This window comes from Triticum dicoccoides, chromosome 7B (genome assembly GCF_002162155.2).
Source record: "Triticum dicoccoides isolate Atlit2015 ecotype Zavitan chromosome 7B, WEW_v2.0, whole genome shotgun sequence".
NCBI lineage: Eukaryota > Viridiplantae > Streptophyta > Magnoliopsida > Poales > Poaceae > Triticum > Triticum dicoccoides.
The window spans coordinates 394,059,844-394,082,089 of NC_041393.1; the positions used below are offsets into that span (position 1 = coordinate 394,059,844).

At 47.8% G+C, this 22,246-nt stretch overlaps 2 protein-coding genes across 4 annotated transcripts in view; both read right to left on the minus strand.

The window, feature by feature from the left end:
- Positions 1–3,523, minus strand: part of LOC119341555 — a 6,128-nt gene extending 2,605 nt beyond the window's left edge. For 2 of the 3 annotated variants that reach the window (XM_037613427.1, XM_037613429.1), the window contains exons 1-5: positions 3,080–3,523; positions 1,490–1,578; positions 1,108–1,391; positions 671–734; positions 125–215 (exon numbers count right to left, since the gene is read on the minus strand). In XM_037613427.1, the coding sequence (XP_037469324.1) occupies positions 125–215; positions 671–734; positions 1,108–1,391; positions 1,490–1,578; positions 3,080–3,122 (571 nt within the window). In that variant the 5' untranslated portion in view covers positions 3,123–3,523. The remainder of the gene's footprint in view (positions 1–124; positions 216–670; positions 735–1,107; positions 1,392–1,489; positions 1,579–3,079) is intronic. The other variant, XM_037613428.1, reaches the window with a different exon arrangement.
- Positions 3,524–3,861: 338 nt separating this feature from the next.
- Positions 3,862–8,072, minus strand: LOC119340066 (polycomb group protein FIE1). Its single transcript, XM_037611978.1, has 13 exons — positions 7,692–8,072; positions 7,124–7,189; positions 6,913–7,035; positions 6,356–6,436; positions 6,186–6,278; positions 5,719–5,794; positions 5,554–5,633; positions 5,391–5,462; positions 5,111–5,170; positions 4,860–4,956; positions 4,559–4,622; positions 4,387–4,446; positions 3,862–4,191 (listed from the first exon to the last, which is right to left on the minus strand). The coding sequence occupies exons 1-13, from the start codon at positions 7,878–7,880 to the stop codon at positions 4,116–4,118; spliced, it is 1,137 nt and encodes a 378-aa protein (XP_037467875.1). The 5' UTR covers positions 7,881–8,072; the 3' UTR covers positions 3,862–4,115.
- Positions 8,073–22,246: the final 14,174 nt, after the last annotated feature.

The window sequence follows — 22,246 nt, forward strand, 5'->3', positions numbered from 1 at the left end:
GTAATACCTACCGACCCCTGTAATACCTATCTATCCAACAATGCAAATTTGTACTACATTTTATAATTGGTCACTATTTTACAACATATAGTGATGAAATGTTAGTAGGCAAGAACATTATTACTTATTGTGTTACCAATTTGCCGTTTATTAGCCACCTTGACATCAACAGATTTAGCGAGTTTTGTATCTTCGTCACTGAAGAAAACTAATTCCTGAAAATGATAAAAACATCATTGGAATACATATGTAGAAATCTTAATTCATGTCTAACATTTGCAGCTAATATCAATGAAATAAATGATGGAAGTACATACACAGCAATGACGATTTTCTCGGTAAATAAAATCCAAACACCTTATATGATTGCATGACCATTATTTGTATTTGGCGGATATAGGTTTTAACCCAAAACATTTATTGTTCAAAGTATAGGGCTTCTCTGTTGTTTATGCTAAGAAAAATATATTCAGAAAACATAGTGCTCGATGAAATAATAGAAACAACTTTTGCATTTGTACCAATAATGTTACACCATAATAAATATAATGCTAGATGCGGATATGAATTTTAGTTCAAATAATAGATTTCATTTCACAAGGAGTGAATGGAAAAAATAATACCAAAGAACTATCAAAGAAAGGCGTGAAACAGTTGTCAGCGTATTCACCTTATTCTCGTTTCCTGTATTTAACCTCTCATATTGGTAGGTCTGATTCTTGGAATGGTACCATCTGCACATCAGTAAATTTATCAGAGAAACATAATGTGATGTGGGGTACCAATGGGAGACCGGAAGCACGGCACAAGCAATAGTGGTTTCAAACACGTTTACCACTGCCATCGCTGCAGTTCAAGTTTATATTCATATTATTTATAGATGGAATGCAATGTAGCTGACAGAGTGGCAATAGAAGGAGAAATAATCAATAAATGGATTTGCGCACAATCAAAATGACATAAAAAGGTGTAAATGTCGTACAACAAAGTAAAAAGTCTCGGATGCGTAAGCAAAACCGACGAAATGCTAGAGAAGAGATAACATAGTTCATAAAACTTCTAAAGGTAAACAACAGATGACCTGGGTCAGCAAACAGGAGTGATTACCTCTTGGTTGAACTCCCAAAAGTAAGATCTTCTCTCTGTAGTTTATGGGACAAGTCCTTTGGCTCAACAAAGTTTTTTTTCTGTCGACTTCCTGTACAGAACTTCAAATCTAACTTACTATCATCCATATCTAAATGTTTCTCCTCAGAAATATTTTGACAAACTTTACGCCTTTTTGGTTGATGATTCACGGGGTTTGTTGCTCTTTTCCGATCTTTCATTTGGGAAACATGTTTGCCTGTGTTAAAATAGCCTAGCTCTTTAGCGAATGCTGCTCCAGTGCCCTATGAATAACCAGGAAAGTTGTCAAAACATTTGTATATAGTCACCACAAAAGTATAGTAACATAGAAAATTAGGACTGAGGACACTGAAGTGTGCACCTTGCCATAGCTCTTTGTAGGTGGAGTAGACTGTAAGTGCCGATGGTATTTACCAACAACGATGCTGCTGTTGAGCTCATCACCATTATCTGCAAAAGAAATGGCAAAGGTCCATTTGTTTTTGTGGGGAAAGGTAAATTGATGACTGAAAAAACATAAGCAATATGCATCAGACAGTGAAGGCAAGAAAAGGAAGGTATTCCATCGGCTCACATGAATACACCTTCGCTAAAAACCAGCAAAAGGAAGACAATGAATGAATCCTAATGCTTACAGGTGAGGTGCATTACACCAGTAAAGATATCCAACACAAAAAGAGATGTGCAGTTCATATATCAACAAGAAGAAAATATAATGGTGCAGGAAAACAGTGGTCCCATAGGTGGCTTGCTGACCATGTAACAGACTGTCTAAAGTCATATTTCACATGAGCTTCCCAATGAGTTTCAGGCAGTATATAAGATAATGAGATCAGCTGACCACCGATATCCAGTATAAGAACTTCCCTTTTCCTATAAAAGTTTGGAGGGGGGATACTTTTCTGCCTGAGGAATGGGCTGTTGTGCATATCTCATAGGCGACTCACTTTTCCTCGTGCCTCTTCAGATTTTTATGCACTAGTTAGTTTGTTATCCCAGTTGGCCGCTGGTGCCATGAGGAATGTGTGTATCCACTTGTAAGGTTATACAAAAGCAAAAAAAAAAGTTTAGATAACTACGTTAACATGTGTTTTTATGTTAAAATTTATCAAGTTACTGATGATTAAAAGTAATACCGTTTAGCTCACTATGAAAGTATGAATCTAAACTCGGCTACGTACAGAAAGTCCAAATCAAATCCACATAAAGTTTCATGTAGTTTCCTATTAATTAAGACAATCAAGTTATGGGTAAAAAAACGCAGGTTAAATACTTCTGCATATCATCCAAATAAGAAACAGAAAGACGCTTCTCTGACGAAGGGGGACAACACATAATGCAGCGCACTTGAGTCATTCAAGTGTCATATGTCCAATTCTTGATGATAAGTTATGAAGATAAAAGAACGGATCGTTTATGGGTTGAGAAAACGAACAGCTAAATACTTGTACAGTTGTCCAGCAGTACATCATTTTTCCAGTAAGGTAAGTACCCATGAATAATTTTTAATATTCGGCAGAATGACACCTTTCGATACCGATTTCCACAAATTATGGTAACCAACACCATAAACCTACCAAGCACGATCATCGAGGAATTGGATATATACACCTTGAACAACGAAGATATAGTGAAAACAAAATCAAAAGGCTATGAAGGAGTAGCGCCGGCAGCATTCATGTCTCAAAAATCTTCAGCGGCGGCATCCTAATGGACCTGTCTAGGAATGTGGGCATTTTGCCCAACGATACACTTGGCTTGCAACCGCAGGAATTCGTGCTATACATCATCAAGATAAAAGGAAACTCATGGTGAATAAGTTCAGCCGGCAAGGTTTGCTTGTTGCTAAACATCCAAATGCACGCACAGCTATCAAGTAGCATGCAACCGAACAATTAGTAGTATTTCACAGCAACAATGTATTCATCAGTAAGCGAAGATGCAAAAGTACCAGCGGCGGTGAGGTAACGCGTTGTGGCCCCGCGACCCGTCATTCCTCTCGTTTCCACGTGCAGTTCACCGAGGCAGCGACGGAGATGCAGGGGAGGCACGGCAGCGAGGGACGACGATGGAGAGCCGCGCGCCCGCGGCGCCGGAGGAAGGACGGAGAGGTGACGCCCGCGGGAGGACGGAGCGGCGGCGAAGGAGATGTGGCGGCGGGGTGGAGGGTGGTGCGGGGAAGAAGGCGAAGGGAGCGCCGAGGAGGCTAGTTAGCGGGTCTTGGCAGCGAGAATCGGCGGCGGCGAGGATGAGAACTCGGGGTGTGAGAAACCTAGCGAGACGGCGATGAAACAACGAGGGTATGGAGGGTGCTGTTTCCTTTTTTCAATCGGATCGGTTTTTAGTGAGAGGAAAGAAACCAGCGTGAGAGATTTTTACTACTAGAAGAAATCTGTCGACGAGGCGTCCCCACAAGCCAAGTTCCTTCGACTTCAACTTTTTATTCAGAAACACCATCAAAAAAAATCGTTCAGAGATATCATGTGTCTTGGTCGCCAATGGCTGCGAGGAAGAGGACGATTTCTTTCCCGGCCCGCGATCACGACCACCTGACCGCGGCACATTTTGGCGCCAAACGGCCACCCGTGTCGTCAGACACTCCTCCTCTTTGTCTTCACCCAGCCACTAGCTTCAGACGAAGCTCGTAGCTAGAGCCTAGAGAGACTCGAGGTCGAGGAAACATTTGAAAAGAAACCCATGAATGAATGAATCTCCCACTATTGATACAGAACAAACTAGTAGGAACGAGGATTTAAGTTTAACTCCCACATTCGGTACATGATACAGCCAACCTAATAAACGGAAACATCCATCAAATCATCGAATCAACAACATCCTAGCTTACAACATTATAAGCTCATTCACCCCAGCTTCTCGACTAAGTAATGGGTACAACCCACTAAGTAGCAACACAACAACTACCCAAGTCAAGCTCAAACTGGCTGGCATTGCCATGGGGTCGCACGGCATGGTGGTTTTCGGTTGCTTCAATTTTTTGCAGCTTGATGTTCCACTTCGTCCCAGCGGTATATGCTGCCATCCTCGCCGCAGGCAAGGATCGTGCTGAAGAATGGAAGAAAAGAAGAAGAGTGACACACAATTCTTATGCGCCAACACCAAAACCAGACTTGAAAGAAGAAAAACCATGATGGATGCACATAGCACACATGAGAAGCTATATCCATAAAAGTACAGGAAAAATAAATGCTAGAGAGGTACTACTGAATCAGAGGTGGCGAACGGAATATGGTGATGTACCTTCCATCAAACGACACTGCAGTCTGCCTTATTGGCATTTTGCATTGCGGACTACTCAGCCTGGAAATTATCAGTGTGTACATGCACGAACATACAAGTTAGTAGCTAGCACCACCACCACATGCACAGGAGGAGAAATTGGGAATAGCTGAACTTGCTCGGTTAAACTTACCGGGTAATTAGCACAGGAGGGCTCGCCTGCACTTCCCACACATAGATTTTGCCTTCGCGGTTGCCTGTTTACAAGCAAACGATTAACCACAAGAGTTATACTTTTGGAATTTCATCTAACCCTGATCAGGTGCATGTAGATGAGTTCGTTTACGAGCAAACGATTAGCCACGAGCATGCTTTCTACAAATATCAGTTTTTTCACGTGTATAAGTACAGCCATCCTCAGAAACTTGTTGACAATCACATAAGTACAATACAGAAATATGTCCGCAGATAATAATTTCAATATAAAGTGTTACCTATTGCTAATTGATTGAAGTGAAAATCACATGAGAATTTGATAAACCAAATGTCACAATCGGGCACAGGGTACTTCTGAAGAACATCAATGCTACCCTGCATATGGAATGAAGAATCACTTCAGACGAAGGCACATAGTATGGCCGGCATCATTTTTAGAAACAAAGGAGCACAACCAGAACTAGTTTGGATCAGTACAAAAGTATAATGTGTTAAGCCCTATAGTTCTTTAAAAGTAAAACTGCATCACCTCGCCGGGACCCTGCTCTTTTATTTTTGGCTCCCACAGAACAATTTCATTGTCAACACTCTGCAAGTTCAAGGCAAAGCAGATCAGATGTTCTCATCCTTCAGGAAATAATTATATCAGCATTGAAAAACAGGTGGCAACACTAATCTTTGATATTAAAAAAAAGACTGTAAAGTATGATATTACAGGTTTCAGGTATAGTCTGAAATTTTGCACCAGTAAGCATTCTAAACATTGTGTTCACACTAATTCGTCTCTCCTACAAAAATGAGCAATTTACCTTCGACAGGATGAAGTCACCAAGCCACCTAGTACAGTCAACATAGTTAGAATGCACCACGGAAGTCATAAGCTGAAAAGGGATAGATCAGCACGATGCTGAGAGGGTCAATACTAAAAGTTTGCATAATAACAGGTTCAAAGATGAGAGATACTTAACATACTGGAAATTGGACAAATTTTGTTGGAAATTTTGATGGAAGGTCAGTCCATGTAAAGGATTTCTCCACGTATGGCCAAAATTCTATGACAAGATTAACAAACCATGTCAGTGATCAGCAGTAATAAAATGTAAATAGGAAGCAAGATTGATGAAATGGTTTGCTAACCTTTCATTGACCAGATTTTAACAGTATTATCCATGCCACAACTGGCAATTCGGTAGATATCAGAAGGGTGGAAGTCCTGATATAACGGAAGTATGAATGAAAGGACAGTTAGTGCCGAGATAAAATGTTTTATTTTTCAGTGATACTAACTAAAATGATCCACTCAATAATGCCAGTAGCTGGCAGACAGCTATATTTAGAGTGTGTTCGGATTTAGCCCAAGCTATAATTTTGGTGAAGATTTTGCTAGCCCATGATTTGGCCAACATTGGTAAGAAAACTGAACTAGGATGGCCAAACGAGCATTGGCATGCCAGAAAATTGTCCATGATCCTAACAAAGACCAAGTTTTTGATTATGAACAAAGTATTAGTAGGGTAGCTTTTGGCCACAATCCAAACATATCTTTGGGCAGTGAAGTGAGTGGTAATATAAAACAATGTCACTAGGAGGTAGGTGTAACTTACAACACTCAATACTTCATTACGGTGACCTCCTCCTCCAGCAAAAATCAAGATGCAGATACCTGTATGGACATTCCATAGCCTAACAGACTCATCCTATATAAGGCCATATAAACTGCATCAGAAAGGTAAAAGGCATAGGTATATCCAGCATCACTAGGTTATCTGCCAACCTTGCTTGCAGAAATGAAGAGCGAAGGCTTCAATGGTTGAGTTCTTATCTCATTTATTGAATCACCATGGCCAAGAAAACTCTGCATGATTGTAAGACGAAATAAGAAACTTACTCCACGTTCGTAATCATTAGTTTAGGATATTGAATCGTCATATATATGCCCAATTTCATGACTACCTCAGAAGAATAGATCTGCTAGGTTCTATTCCATCCGTAAACTAATATAAAGAGCGTTTAGATCACTACTTTAGTGAACGCTCTTATATTAGTTTACAGAGGGAGTACATAATTTTCACCATGCTAGACGTACTAAAGTATTTGACATCTGCAATCTCTTTTGGACAAAAATAAACTACTGTATAGCAGAAACACAACTTTTCCTAAAAGTCCAAATCATCATCTCGAATGGACAATACAGAGAAACCAACAATTATCAAATAAGTAACAGTTTTCAGAAAGGACATCAAATAAGCAGCTGCATAGTAGATTGATGCAAGTGAAACTTCATCCATGTTGGCCACAATAAGAAAGTAGAAAACTCTGGCACTATTATACCTTAAACAACTTCTCGGTGGCACAGTTGATGACCCGAATGACCGCATTGCTTCCTGCTGCCACTAGCAGTGGTGTGCCGTCAAGGTCACAAGCCCAGCTCAGAGTGTAGAATGACTGAGCATCCTGAGATAAGATGCAGACCTCATCAGCCTCAGAGAAAGTACAACCAATATAAGAAACTGAACACTCTAGAGATTGTAATGGAGCTTACGTCCGCATCAATGTATGCTTGCAGAACAGCCAAATTACCGTCGGGGAGGCCACGGTATGTCGTCACCTGCAAGATCAACAGAGTCAACTTGTGGACAGGAGCACACCAGAAGTAACAATTATTCAAATCAAACTCCGACCGGATGCCTATGGAAAAGAAAACTACGACCAGATTCTCAACAATTCCCTCCACTGTGATATTGATCAAAAGTTCCATCGAATATGCGAGTTGTTATCAGATATATCAAAACTTGTGGCAAACAGCACCCTGTTTTCCCAATCGAAGGTCCAAATTTTCCGAACCAAAAGCCAAGCTTGCAGCTCCCTCGACCTTATTTGGGAGGTTCCTTCACCCCTTGGCCTCCACAGGGAGATTTGGCCAGCGGTCGCCCTCTCCATTTTGTGGAAAATTTGGGGCTCTCGGAATCCCTCTACGAAGGTCGGATCCTCCTATGGAGCCCCGCGCACCGGAACCCCAGCTCTCCCGTTCAACCACTCACAATTAAGAACATTCCCAAATCTAAAGACAGAGCAAAGATCGAGCGGGTGGGCGACCACAGAAAGCTTACACGATTGCCGCCGACGGTGGCAAAGACGTCGTAGTAGCGGGCGTCGATGAAGTTGAAGCCGATGGCGTAGAGCGGGCGCTTGCCCTCGGTGTGCTTGCTGCAGAGCTTGTACTCCCGGCTCCGGCTGGGCGCCAGCGACCCCACGGCCGCCTCGCACCCTAACCCCTGCCCCGGGCCCAGCCTCGCCATGCGCGCCGGGAGAGGTTGGGGCTCTGGCGCCTCCTTCTCCTCCGCCGCCGCCGCCTTCCCCTTCCCCTTCCCCCTATTCCTCTCGGCCCACGCCTTGTAGGAAGCGGCGGCGTCTGCAGAGGCGGCGGCGGCGCGGGCTTCGGCTTCGGCGGGTGTGATGGGGCGGCGCTGTGACCTCCGGCGCGTGTCGACCCCAAGCGTTGTCGCGCTTCAGAGTTGAGAGATTTGGGGTTTAAGCACCGCGTGGAAATCAGATTTACATTTTTTTTTTCTTACGGAAATCAAATTCAAATTAGAAAAGAATCAATAAAAGCAATTAATCGGGCACCTGCAGTTTACACTTGGATTTACATCTTTCACTTTTTTGGCAAACCTGTAATGTACTACAGTAATTGCGTTGTTGGGACATGGCTGGATATGGGTTTTCAAATTGCAAATAGGGAATCAATACAGCAAACATTTAATTATAGCTGGATTTGGACTGTAACTGAGATCGGGCTATTGCCCTCTGCAACTGGATTTACATCCAAATTCCCTTTTTTACAGAACTGAGCCGAGTCATTGTTTTGCAGGATATGCTAGAATTTTTTGACCTGATTTTCTACTTTTAAGGTTCAAAAACACTTTAAGTTTCGCGCGAACTAAGAGAGCTACCACAATGCAAGAACAATTGTACAGCAAGTTGATATACCTGACCCCGCAAAAAAAAGTTGATATACCTGGATTTTGATTCAACTTCATTTAAAAAGTTGTGTAATCAAATTTCCCGCTATGAGGAAAATCACTCATACTAAAGTAAAAAATATGTTTTTCGAAAATAACCTGATAAATTAAAACTATTTGTGTTATCAATAACAATAAACCACATACCATAACTAGAGCGAGGACCAAAGGAACTATATAACATAGACCTAAAAATAAAATTTACTTTGATTTAGTAGGAAAAAAGGTTTGGAGTAACAATATTTTCCATGTACCACTTACTATTTGCGATGCGATTTATACTGCATCTTGCCATTAGACCCCATCAGCGGCGTCTCATCGTTCGGGGTGCTCATGCCGTAGCAAGTAGTTGGAGTAAGGGTCCTTGGTAAGATGCCTAAGGTGTACTTGTGTGGGGTTTTCTAGATAGTAGTCTAGACAACGACACTAAAACATGTACTGTATGTTTTACGTGCTTTGCCGGATATGGAAGAATGCGTCGATTTTTTTCCAGGGGAGTCTCGGATCCACATGTGCGGCTGTAACCACAAAGAAAAGATGGTCAAAATTGAATAAGGCAATGAGATGTCACTGTCCAATGAAACCGGACAAGTGTTGAGGTGCGATAACAACAAGACAACTGGAGAAGAGGAACACGAGGAAGATAATGGATACCAGGAGTGAAGGATGTTGGCGGCGGCGGCGGATGGAATGAATTGTATGTTCTGGTGTATGTTCGGGTTTATATAATTGAAATTTAGGGTTTCAAAACTAGCTGATGAAAATATGTGTTCATGGGCCTACCCGTTACTTGGGCCCGACACCTTATAGAATGTCCGTGGAATGAACCCATAGATTTTTCATCATCTATGAAGGTCATTTCGGTAAATAAAAACTAGATTAAACTCCCATTGATTGCACTACCCTACTTTCATAAGGATTACTCGAGTAGCTAGATCTCCAAAAATACTTGTTGAACTCTGGCGTGCATCTAGTCCCTACATTGAAATTATTCGGTACTTTTTGTATTTGTAGTTTATGTATATAGTATACAATGTACTATTATTAACATAATTGATTTTTATATGGCTTTGTGGTAGCGCAAATCCTACTTTAGACCTCCCTTTTCCAAACTATTGATAAACTTCCAAGCCGGATATTCTGATTTACCCTAGAAATCTTCATTGGTTGTAACATCCTCCCTTCATGGATCTCGGGGGCTTTCTACTCCTGCACAAGTTATCAAACCGGTTAGCATAGGGCACGTGAATTGCGGTACCCCTTCCTCGAGTCTGGATTTCTGCCAAACAAAAAGAGCATCGAGCACGTCTTTGCCTAGTGTGACCCATGGCTCTTCTCCTTGGTGACCTAGCAATCACTACTGGAATCAGCTTCTTTGCCGTCCGCCATGGCGGACGGCAAAGTCCTTTGCCGTCAGCCAGCGGACGGCAAACAGTCTGGCTGAACACGTGCCAGCAAAGGCCTTCTTTGCCGTCCGCTTCGCAGAAATGGACAGCAAAGGATTGTGTCGTCCGCCGTCCGAGGCCAGCAAACGGCAACGACGACGGACGACAGCGGTGTGGGATGAGAGCCGTTAGGGGGTTAACGGCGCTCTTTGCCGTCCGCTGACAGACGGCAAAGAGCTTAGCTAGGGCAGCACTGGGAAGCTGTCACGTGGCCATCTATGCCGTCTGCCAGCAGACAGCATAGATGGCCCTGTTTGCCAGGCCTATTTGGTCACTTTGCCGTCCGCTTGCAGACGGCAAAATAACCAAATAGGTAGCCAGTGTTCCCAGTTTGCACAGGTGACTACCACGTGTCCTCTTTGTCGTTTGCTAGCGGACGGCAAAGCTATTTCTCGTCGGCTAGCGGACGGCAAAGAGGCTATACATCCCCTATTTTTATTTTTATCCAATTAATTAGACATGGTTTCAAACACAGATATACATGCATATATATCCAACAGCATGTCCAACAACATATTTCATCAAATCCAACAACATAGTTCAACAAAGTCCAACATATCCATATATACATAACCACAAACAAGTTTCCAACAACATATCTAGATAGACATACATATCCAAACAAGTTTTCATAAACAACAAGAAAGCACCAGAAGAATAGTACACTCCATGAATCCAAGCCTTCCTCATGTAAAGCAAATCTGCAAATTGGGAAAGATGAAAGTTAGAAGAAGAAGAAGAAGAAGAAGAAGACTAGTTAGAAGAAGAAGAAGAAGAAGAAGAAGAAGAAGAAGATTTTTTATTCTCTTTCTTTTTCTCCTCTCCTCTTCTTTATCTTCTTCTTCTTCTAACTAAGGTAAGTAAAAATTCCATTTTATTGCTAAGCTAGGTAAAAATGCTAAGTGTAGTCATTTTAGAGGTAAGCTAGGTAAATAGGTCATTTTGGAGCTTAGTAAGGTTATTATGTCATTTTCGAGGAAAATAAGCTAAGTCTATATCATTTTGGAGGTAACAAAGATTATCATGCCTTTTTTTACCTAAGTATGCTAAGTATGTCATAAATGAATTGAATAAGCTAAGTATAGCTCTTTTTTTATCTAACTTAGGTAATTATGTCGTTTAGGAAGAAAATAAGCTAAGTATGCATTTGTAAAGCAAAACATTAGAGAAAACATACCCTCATCACAACAAATATGATGAAGATTGCAACTAAGGTAACAATTGATCCAACGGCATAATAATACCAAGCCTCATTATTAATGGCATATTTTCTAATCTTCTTAAGCTTCAGGCGCATTGCATCCTGTTGAATATCGGGTTCCGGCAAAACCCTTAAGGTTCGAACTCTGGGTGCGCGCCAAGATCTTCCCCCTACCGATCCACGTCCCAACGCCTCGCTAAGAATCTAAGCTGAACGATGAATAACACAAGGGACACAAGGTTTATATTGGTTCGGGTCACCGTTGTGGTGTAATACCCTAATCCAGTGTGTGGTGTGGTGGATTGCCACAGGGGCTGATGATGAACAGTACAGGGGAAGAACAGCCTCGCGAGAGGTGTTCTTGAGCTGGTGCGGTGTTCTACTTGGGATGGATCTTCCCGCTTCCAAATGAGATGAGAACTCGATGCCCTCTACTGTGGTGGCTATCTCTATATATAGAGGCCCTGGTCCTCTTCCCAAATATTCAGCGGGAAGGGCGCCAACAACGACCATTTTGAAGGGGAACATCTAGTACAAGTTATCCTGGCTAAAGTTGGTCTTCGGCTGCCAAAGGCACTAGCGATGACGCCATCTTGGACTCCACGGTGACCTCCATCCTGCCACTCTGCTGGTCTTGGTCTCGTTGCACCGAAATGGTAACCTTTGCCTGATGCCTCGGTACTCCGCGCCTGCGCTTGCCCCCTTTGCACCAAAGAGGAAACAAGGACATTGTGCAGGCGGGCGCCCGCCTGGCGCCCACCTGGTCTCGATCGTCATGGCTTGCATCACGAGCACCTCGCGAGGTACCCCTGCCTTGATCTCTCCGCCTCCTCGCGAGCCTGTCTGGTGAGGTCGTTCCTGAGGAAGCCTTGCGTCGTCTGCCCCACGAGGCTTGGCCCCTCGCGAGGGTCTTGAGCTTGAGTTGTTGAAGATGGGTCGTACTGGGCCACCACTTGAGCCACGCCGCAGGCCGCAGGCAGGCAAGTCTGGGGACCCCCATTCCCAGAACATCGACAGTAGCCCCCGGGCCCAAGGCGCGCTCGGACTTGGATTAGCAGCCAAGCGGAAGGGCAAGTGTGGAGCGCCGTGGGCCCCAACAGCCTGCATCCTTGGTCGCCGCATGGCGGTTGATTGGACGTGGGCGTGTCCGCTTCCCCATGCTGCCTCGGCAACTGCCCGACTGACAAAAAGGCTGGCTCGGGTTAGGCTTACCTGCATTGCTCTCATTCGCCCTGCTCCAGATCCCCTTTCTTGCTCTTGCCCTCCTGCTTCCGAAATCTCCAGATCCGCCTCACCCTTTCTCCTTCGGTGAGCAATGGCGCCCCACAAGACCGCGGTTGGGGCTCCGTTGGCCTGGTATTCACCGGCACTGGACCCCCCCAACATGACGGAGAAGAATCTCGCCCTCACACGCCTGATGACGGCGGCGCAAGGCAGCGAGATGGGGGAGACTGCGCTCCGACCCGGCTCCGCCCAGCCGGAGGACAAGGGGAGCACCTTCTATCCCTTCTTCATGAGCGCCGTCATCGCTGGCCTGGTGCCTCCTTTCTTCGAGTTCTTCTATGTTGTCCTCCGCCATTAAAAGCTGCATGCTCTGCATCTCCATCCCAACTCTGTTCTTCTCCTGTTGATTTTCGCCTACTACTGCGAGGCGCACGTCGGGGTGATGCCCTCCGTGGCCTTGCTGCGCCACTTCTTCTTCCTCCGAGTCACTGGCGCCAATATCTCAGCGTGCGCAAGCTTTGTTGCGTACTCCAAAGCCAACGCGATCTCGAAGGCCGGGAAGAGGGCTGACGGCTTCCGGAGCAAGTGGGTCATGCTGGATGCCGGATGCATCAACTCTCGGCTGGCGCTGCCCATGGGGCTACCCTAGTCCGTCGAGGCGTGATCCCGTGCGAAGCTTGACGACCGACGGGCGAAGCTGGTGCTGGAGAAGATGAACGCTGACCTGAGGCCTAGCAACATGAAGGCGGCGAAGCTGACCGCGGCCACACTCCTGAAGGAGTTCCTGGTGCATCAGGTGGCTCCACTTCAGGCGCACTCGCGCCCGTTATGGAGACTCGAGGATGCGGATGCCATCCTCCTCCTGAACTCGGAGGCCCTGGCTGATGAAGATCTGTCCGCAGCTCTCCACTTCTTGGTCGGAGAGGACATGCCGAGCCTGGAGGGCGCTCCCGTCCCCTTGTTCCTTCGCAATGACTGGGAGAGGGTGGTGGACGCCATGCCCACCTTTGACGGGGACGGTCTGGTGCCGGTAGTGCCTCCTGAGGGCCAGGCGGCTACGGCGACGGTGGAGTTGTCCTCCGGCGATTCTGACGGGGGAGAGGAGGAGGACGAGGAAGAGGAGGAGCGCGACTCGGAGGCGACTACTGAGAAGACGGGGGAGAATTCCCCCTGGCGCAGGTCCAATGTCCTCCGCTCCATGCCGGACGACGACGAGGCCGACCCCAGGCGAGGGGGAGAGGACTCGCCCGTGATTCCAAAGAAGGATCGGTCGGGGCTGATCTCCCGAGGATCTACTCCGGCTCCGGTGCTGCCCGAAGCCAGCTCCAACCCTTCTGGTGTGCCCTCTTCTTCTGTCGGACCTCCCGAGGCTGCACCCCGCAAGAGGCTCTCGGGCTTTAAGCTTGGCAGGAGGCCGTTGGAGCCTGCCGAGGCTACCCAGTAAGTACTCGAACTGCTTTGCTCTCGTTTTTGCCGTCAGGGCTTGAGAGCATCTCCAGCCGCGCCCCCAACAGGCCCTCCCCGGGCGTTTTTGCCGCGCCGGCGCCGAAAAAAATGGCCCAGTCACCCCCCAGAAGCGCGTTTTTCGCCGGCTCGGGCTGAAACTGGTGCCGACGGACCCAAGCAGAACCCGGCGTCCTGAGGGCGCCTGGGGCGCTGGCACAAGCGAAAAGGGCGCATGGGTCCGCCCTGTCGGCGAGTCGAGGGCCTCTTCCCACCGTTTCTTCCCGCTTTTCCCCACTTCCCCCTCCAATTTCCTCCTTTCCTCCCGCCAATCTCCCCTCCCGCTCGCCTCCCAGCCGTCCACCATGCCCCCGAAGAAGTACGTCGTCCCCCGCGCCGCGGCAACGGCGACCGCCTCCGTCGCCCAGCCGAAGCATAGGAAGCCGAGGGCGCCGCCGTCCAAGCCACCGGGCATGACAAACGCCGATTGGAGGGTGGAAGTGCAGTGGCGGGAGGCCGTCACCGCCGACCGCCGGAACAGGGCCCTCGCCAAGAAGGCCCGTGACAACGCGGCACGCGCGGCTGCGGCTGCCGTTGCGGCGGACCAGGCCGAGGCCGAGGCGACTCACACGGGGATGATGAATCCACCCGACAACCAAGCACAGTACGTGCCCTGGGGCCAGCAAGGCGTCGGGTCTCCGTCACTGCGGCCATGGGGATCATCTTCGTCGGGCTACGCTGATAGGGACACGCACGGTGGGTTCAACCCAAACGTCACTTTCCCCCATGGACACCCGGCCCGGCGCACGCCCTCGCCCGCCTTCGCCGGCGTGTAGTACCCTCCATACAACTACTCGCCGCCCACGTACGTGTCCTCCCCGACGCCCCCTCTCCGCCATTGCACGCTGCCCTTCTCGCACCTCGGCGATGCCGACAAGACCGAGGCCGACATGGACGACATCATCGCGGAAGGTTCGGCCGCGGCCGCCACGTCTCTCGAGTTCACCGCGGATGAGACGGTGGATCTCAGCAGCGGCATGGACGGCGAGCTCGGCTACGTCTATGGCGACAGGGAGCAGGAGGAGCAGGAGGAGGACGAGGAGGAGGAGGAGGAGGAGGAGGAGGAGGAGCCGGCGACTGTTCCGGCGAGGAGGCGCAAGAAGAAGAAGTGGACGGCCAGGTCAGGCGAATCGCGCATCAAGTGGGTGTTCAAGGAGGAGGAATGCCTCGCCGAAGCATGGAAAATCGTTTGCCTCGACACGACCACCGGCATGAAACAGAGCATCAAGACGTACTGGGAGCGCATCAAGGCCGAGTTCGACGAGCGCAAGCTCGTCGACCCCTACTTCAAAGGCGTCTACATGCAGCGCGGGTCAAAGGCGATGGCGAACCATTGGGGGCATATCCAGGGGGCGCGCAACAAATGGCATAGGGTCGTCGAGGAGGTCGCCGCTCACGCGGAGAGCGGCGCCAGCGTTGAGGATCAGGTATGCCACGCCGGTCTCCCGCCTCTCTTCGCCGTATGTGCCCGCCAACTGTTTGTTCGTCCGCGCAGTTGCTGCGCATGTTCGGCCTGTATCGGCAGACCAACAATGACGCTGAGTTCAAGTACCTCCATGTTTACAAGCACATTGACAAGTGCGAGAAGTGGGCAGAAGTCCGGCGCACCCTCGACAAGGCCAAGGAGACCTACAAGTCGGACGCGCCGACTCCGTGCGTGTCAGAAGGGCGGCCGGATGGCAACAAAGGTGCCAAGAAGGGGAAACACGCCGACGCGGCCACCGCTCGCGTGCAGGAGTCCATCCAGCACTGCCTCGCCGACGCGCAGGTCCGGGCCGCCCTTCGTGAAGAGAAGACCGAGGCGCGGTGGTCGGCGTTGATGTCGAGCAGCACCGTCAAGCTTGACCTACTCTGGACCAACATCGCTGCCAAGAAGAGGAACACCGACCTGGCTTTCCTGCTGGGCGGGGCGGACATGCTCCAGAGCACCGATGAGGCGGTCAAGGCGTGGTACATGGCGGAGTGGGGCCTCATCCTGAACCAGCTTCCCTCGACAACACCGCCAACGCCCACGACGATGCCGCCCACGCCCACGCCCACGCACACGCCGAGCCCACCGCCAAGCCCGAGCGACGATGCCGCCGAGACTGCCCACAGCACAGAAGCCATGCCGACGGCAAGCACAAAGACCCCATTGATACGTCTCCAACGTATCTACTTTTCCAAACACTTTTGTCGTTGTTTTGGACTCTAACTTGCATGATTTGAATGAAACTAACCCGGACTGGCGCTGTTTTCAGCAGAACTGCCATGATGTTGTTTTATGTGTAGAAAATAAAAGTTCTCGGAATGTCCTGAAAATCCACGGAGGCACTTTTTGGAAAATATAAAAAATACTGGCGAAAGAATCAAGACCAGGGGGCCACACCCTATCCACGATGGTGGGGGGCGCGCCCCTGTCTCATGGGCCCCCTGAGGCTCCGTCGACCTCAACTCCAACTCCATATATTCCGTCTCGTGGAGAAAACAATCGGAGAGAAAGTTTCATCGCGTTTTACGGTATGGAGCCGCCACCAAGCCCTAATCTCTCTCGGGAGGGCTGATCTGGAGTCCGTTCGGGGCTCCGGAGAGGGGGGTTCGTCGCCATCGTCATCATCAACCATCCTCCATCACCAATTTCATGATGCTCACTACCGTGCGTGAGTAATTCCATCGTAGGCTTGCTGTGATGGGTTGGATGAGATTTACCATGTAATCAAGTTAGTTTTGTTAGGGTTTGATCCCTAGTATCCATTATGTTCTGAGATTGATGTTGCTATGACTTTGCTATGCTTAATGCTTGTCACTAGGGCCTGAGTGCCATGATTTCAGATCTGAACCTATTATGTTTTCATGAATATATGTGTGTTCTTGATCCTATCTTGCAAGTCTATAGCCACCTATTATGTGTTATGATCCGACAACCCCGAAGTGACAATAATCGGGATACTTCTCGGTGATGACCGTAGTTTGAGGAGTTCATGTATTCACTATGTGCTAATGCTTTGTTCCGATTCTCTATTAAAATGTCAGGACCCCGATCCAATGCCACACCGATCTAGCATGTAACACCTCATATCACTTTGCGACCTCACGCACGGTATTCCCATGGGTGTCGCCTTACCAGGCCCAGGACCTTTTGCGCCTTTTGGCTCACGTATATGATAGTGTCGCTAGCATCAATATGACAAAGAACCCGGGCTGACATGACTAGTCATCAACCCGAAGTGGCGCTAACTTATAGGGACAGGCATACATGACCTAACAACGAACATATCGGTCAACAGCGAGTGAATCCGGGCTGTAGCAGCTGGGGCTAGCAGGACTCCAGAGAATCTGGGCTGTAGCAGTCTAACAGGACTCCGGTAGACACCGCGTGACATTTCCCTGAAGGGATAGACACAGGAACGAAGAAGGACACATGCCGGCGAGCCTAAGTGTTCCGGAGCAGTAGCAAGCTACCATGGCTTAGTGGAAGCACTAGGAGACATTTCCCGGTAAGAGAGGCTACCAAGGATAAACAACTAGGTTGTCAGATCCCACACATACCAAGCATTTCAATAACATACACACAATATGCTCGATATGTGCAAATACAACATGGCATCACAACATGACTCTACAACTCAAGTATTTATTCAATAGGCTCTGAGGAGCGAGATATTACAAACATGGGTCTCTCGACCCAGCATTCAGAGCATATAAGTCAAAGCACATGCGGAAGCTTAACATGTCTGAGTACAGACAACTACAAATGAAAAAGGCTGAGAAGCCTGACTAACTACCAGATCCTACCGAGGGCTCAAGATCATAGCTGAGGTAACAAGCTAAGCGTCGAGGTTCACGCGGAACTACTAGTGAGACTGAAGTCTCTCTGCAAAAACATAAAATAGGCAAACGTGAGTACAATTGTACCCAGCAAAACTTACATCAGAACTAACTACATATACATCATTATCAAAAAAGGGGATGGTGGGGTTTAACTACACCAAGCCAGCTTTGACTCGGTGGCTATCCTGAACTACGACTGCAAGTAACTCTTTTGAGGTGGCGCACACGAGTCCACATATTCACCATATCAATACACCACTATGGCTCCCGTCTCCCTATGAGAACGCCATCCATATCACTCACGCTTATCTTGCGTATTTTGGAGTATCCACTTTCACTTGTCTATGAACTGTACAGGCAACCCAGAAGTCCTTTACCGCGGACACGGCTATTCGAATATATAATGTTAACCCTGCAGGGGTGTACTTCTTCACACACGCTCTCACCACTTATCTTCGTTTACATGACATGTACTCGGCAACCTTCAAGCGGAAGCCCTGCGAGGGTGTCGGCCACGACCTGACTAACCACACAAGTCTCTCGTCCAGGTTTATCGCCTATTCGGGTTCCATCCGCAAGGAGATCCGGCCGGGGTGTCGCTCACGGCCCCAAACGATGTGAGCAGGGTTCCCAAGCCCACCATCCGGGTGCCACTTGGTACACCGTGCCACTGTGCCTAGTCTGTCCCAAGCCCACCTGTACCAGGTGCCACTTGGTAGATTACTAACACTACCTACAAACACCATAAACTAGTTGCAACTCCTGGACAGAGATCGGGTTGATTAATAAGTCAAGAGGGGCACTTAAGCATTCCAATGCGTGGTAGTAGCTGTTCATGGATCACAAACACAGAACTCAGTTCCTGAGGACGGCTGCAATGAGACAACCCACCATGTACTCCTACATGGCCTCTCACCGCTACCTTTACCAAATCGTGTTCACACACTTAGCTCTCAACAATAGGACATGTTCACCACATTCCAATTCATCCCTGATGAATTAGACCTGACTCAACTCTAAGCAGTAGCAAGCATGACAAACAAGCATGAATGAGTAGGCACATCAGGGCTCAAACAAACTCCTACTCATGCTAGTGGGTTTCATCTATTTACTGTGGCAATGACAGGTCATGCAGAGGAAAGGGGTTCAACTACCGCAGCATGTAACAGTTGAATCGTTGTTGTCCTAATGCAGTAAAAGAGAGCAGGAGCGAGAGAGTGGGATTGTATCGGAATGAACAAGGGGGTTTTGCTTGCCTGGCACTTCTGAAGATAGTATAGCTCTTCATCGGTGTCATCGATCACATCGTCGGAACACATCTACTGAGAGGGGACAATGTAACACCCCAAAAATTTAACCAAGTTTTAATTATTAAATTTTTTGCCAGGAGTTTAAAGAAATTTGCCTTCTGGATTTTCTGTTGATTTCAGAACCTTTTAAATATTGAGGAGTTTTACCCAAGTGGAAACTTTCCAAAAATTTATTGGATTTCTATGCTCTCTCAATATAACAATTTTTAATCAGTAGAATTTTATTTATTGAATTATATCTTCCTGAGCTTTATTCCTTAAAATGACTTTCATCAGTTTTGGAGCTCTTTTTGAACTACCACCATTTGATAAATTTAACTAAAATTCCAACCAAAATTTGGAGATGTCATGTGATGTTTCTAAATCACTTTTATGCAAAAATATATTTCATTCATTGCATATTTTGAGTTCTACACCCTTTTTTCAAATCTGGTCCAGTGGGCATTTTTGCACTACAGCCTATTTAAATATTTCTTTAAAGCCTCCACCAAAATTATGGGATGTCTGTGGTAACATGCCATCCAACTTTATGCAAAAACCTAGTGATGTTCTTTGGAAAAATTGAGTGAATCAACCTCCTTTTCATTCTGGTCCAGCCTTGTGTTTTCTACTGCAACCCTATTTATTTTTGCTCTAGTGACCTTGTGCTTTCACCTGCTTCTAGTCAACCCCACAAAACCTCTAAGTCCAGAAGCATGCACCCCTTTGGGACATTTTTGGTTCATGTAAAGATGCCATTTACTCCCTGTCCAGTATTGAAGTTTTGCAAAACTTGCACTAGCAAGTTTCTTCATTTGTCAAACTAACCTCACCACCCTCTCTCTCATCTAAAGAGACCCCACTCTGGGAGTTTTGGCCACTCCAAGAACTGCCTAGGTGCCTTTGGCATTTTGTCAAACACCTTGAGAGCATGGACGGATTTGGCATGAGTTTTTGTTTACATTATGAACTTGATCCCCTGACCAGACCAGCATGTCCCATGGATTTTCCCTAGCCTATAACCCCACCCTGCTAACCCTCCTGTGGTTTAGAGCCCCTAACATGCCTTAGCATTCTGTCGAGCACGTCCCGTGCGTGCTCTGGGCGCGCCCAGAGCGCGCGTTTTTCCCGTGCCGCAACCGATCCTCCGCGTCTCGCCCCGCACCCACTCTGGCCCTTGGTCGACCGCAGCCAGCACGCCACGTCCCCTTCTGCTCCCCACGAGCACCACAGCCCTCGCCACATCTCCAGCAAGCCAGTAGCTAGCCGCCACTACCGGCCGACAGCCCCTGCACTGGTCGGCGCCGCCCGAGCCACGCCCGCTCGCCAGCTCGCCCTTGGAGCAGTACCCGCTCGTCTGCTAGCTCCTGCCGCCATCCCCAGCCCCGCCACGATGCCATGCAAGCTACAGAACAGCGGTCGCCGACGAGCTCATCCACTGCCGCCGCGAACCGACGTGGGAGCGCTATAAAAGGAAGCCCCTCGAGCCCCTCCGAGCACACAAGCAGCCTCACACCATACTCCTAGTGCTCCCGTTGCCGTCAATTGGAAAGGAAGAGGCCGTCTTCCCCCACTCCGGCCAGTTCGGCCACCGCTGCCTCCCGGCTTCGTTCGGCGCAACCAGGGCCTCCCCCTCTCCACTCTCTTCACCAGGAACCCCCTCTCCCTCTCGTGAGTCCATCCCCCTGCTCGATTTTGGTCAGGGACCGTCGGAGCCAAAAACTCACTTTGCCCGACGGCCATCCTCCGCTGCGGAGCTTGCCGCCGGCAGCTCCGTCCACCCCAGAGACCAAAGCGACCACTGGAAGGATCGCCTCGATCCCCTGAGACCGCGGGTGGCCTCGGTTTCCCGAACGGTGCCACCGTTCACCGGCGAGCCTCGCCGGAGTTCCGCCCCGCTCGGACTGAGAAAGAAGAGGGGAGGGAAGACCAGCCAAACCTGACCAGTGGGCCAGGCGGGCCCACTGTCAGTGACTCAGGCGCGGTCCACGCTGGATAAGTGGAAACGTGTTTCCAGAATACGCTTTCGACATGTACGTATATATTTGAATCGTTTTTTTTTCTGTTTTTTTTAATTAACAGATTTTAACCAAAACTTTGTCTGAGCTTAACTTTTTAAATACAACTCCAAATGAGTTGATTCTTTTTCCTACCTCTCTCAAATATTGTCTAGTTTATTTTAAGATTTATTTGAAAAATTTCCAAAACAACTTTTTGTGCTGTTTTGAATTTGTGTGTTGATTCAAATTTTATTTAAAATAGGACTTTGGAGAGAGAGAAGCAAGCTTTCAAGAGTTTTGGAATGCACCTTGCCTCCCCACGACTTAAAGGCAAGCATTCTGAACCCTGGCATAATTTTGTGTGCGTTGTTTGAACACGGTGACAACACCACCCTACACAGGCATACGCCATTTTATGTGATGATGTGTTCCTCCTCATGAGTGCATATTAATGATTTTCATGCTAATGGAGTTGATATGGTTGTGATGGAAATCACCGTCATATGCCTTTCATGCATACCGGAAGGGAAGCTGGGAAGGCATCTGTCTTGGGTAGACACGGTCTTGTTCCTAGTCCTCTGTCGAGACAGTCGTGTCCGGTATGGCATGAGGGGGTATGTCGCGTGGTGTTTCTATCTGTTGGTTGAAGTATATATTGTTATGCTAATCATGCAGGGAATATTTAAACCTCCTGAGTCGACCATAGATCGAGTCTTGTTCCGGTAACCCCCATACTTGTTTCGTACTGCCACTTGTCCCTGCCATAGGTAGGCTACGGTTCAGTAAATTGTCAACCCCTTTCCTAGCACACACCATACAGAGAGGCCATGGTGGAAGATACCAGAGGCATCCGGTAGGCATGCCACCTGGTCCGGGAGCATGGGTGTTTCAGTTGTAGCCGAAGGGGTAGCTCCCCCAGTTTGCGCGCGGTATAAATTTTGTGATCCCATGTTACGTCGAGGTTGTAGCCTCCCCACCTAGAGTTTTGCTTAACGGGTGTCGTGGGTGATTCCAGACACTGGTAAGTTAGGCTGATGTGTGCGGATAGGTGTGTTTCCAATTAAAAGGCCGTAGACAGAATTAGTCCCGATGGACTAAAGGAATCCGTTACTCGTGGGTAAAGAGTACACTCTCTGCAGAGATTAAAACCTATTCGAATAGCCGTGACTAT

Excerpts from the sequence above, each read along its gene's own strand:
- LOC119340066 (XM_037611978.1), bottom strand. The coding sequence starts at position 7,880 with ATGGCGAGGCTGGGCCCGGGGCAGGGGTTAGGGTGCGAGGCGGCCGTG. Across the intron at positions 7,036-7,123 it reads AAGCATACATTGATGCGGAC|GATGCTCAGTCATTCTACAC; the intron begins GTAAGCTCCATT and ends ATCTTATCTCAG. Across the intron at positions 4,623-4,859 it reads CTTCAATCAATTAGCAATAG|GCAACCGCGAAGGCAAAATC; the intron begins GTAACACTTTAT and ends GCTTGTAAACAG.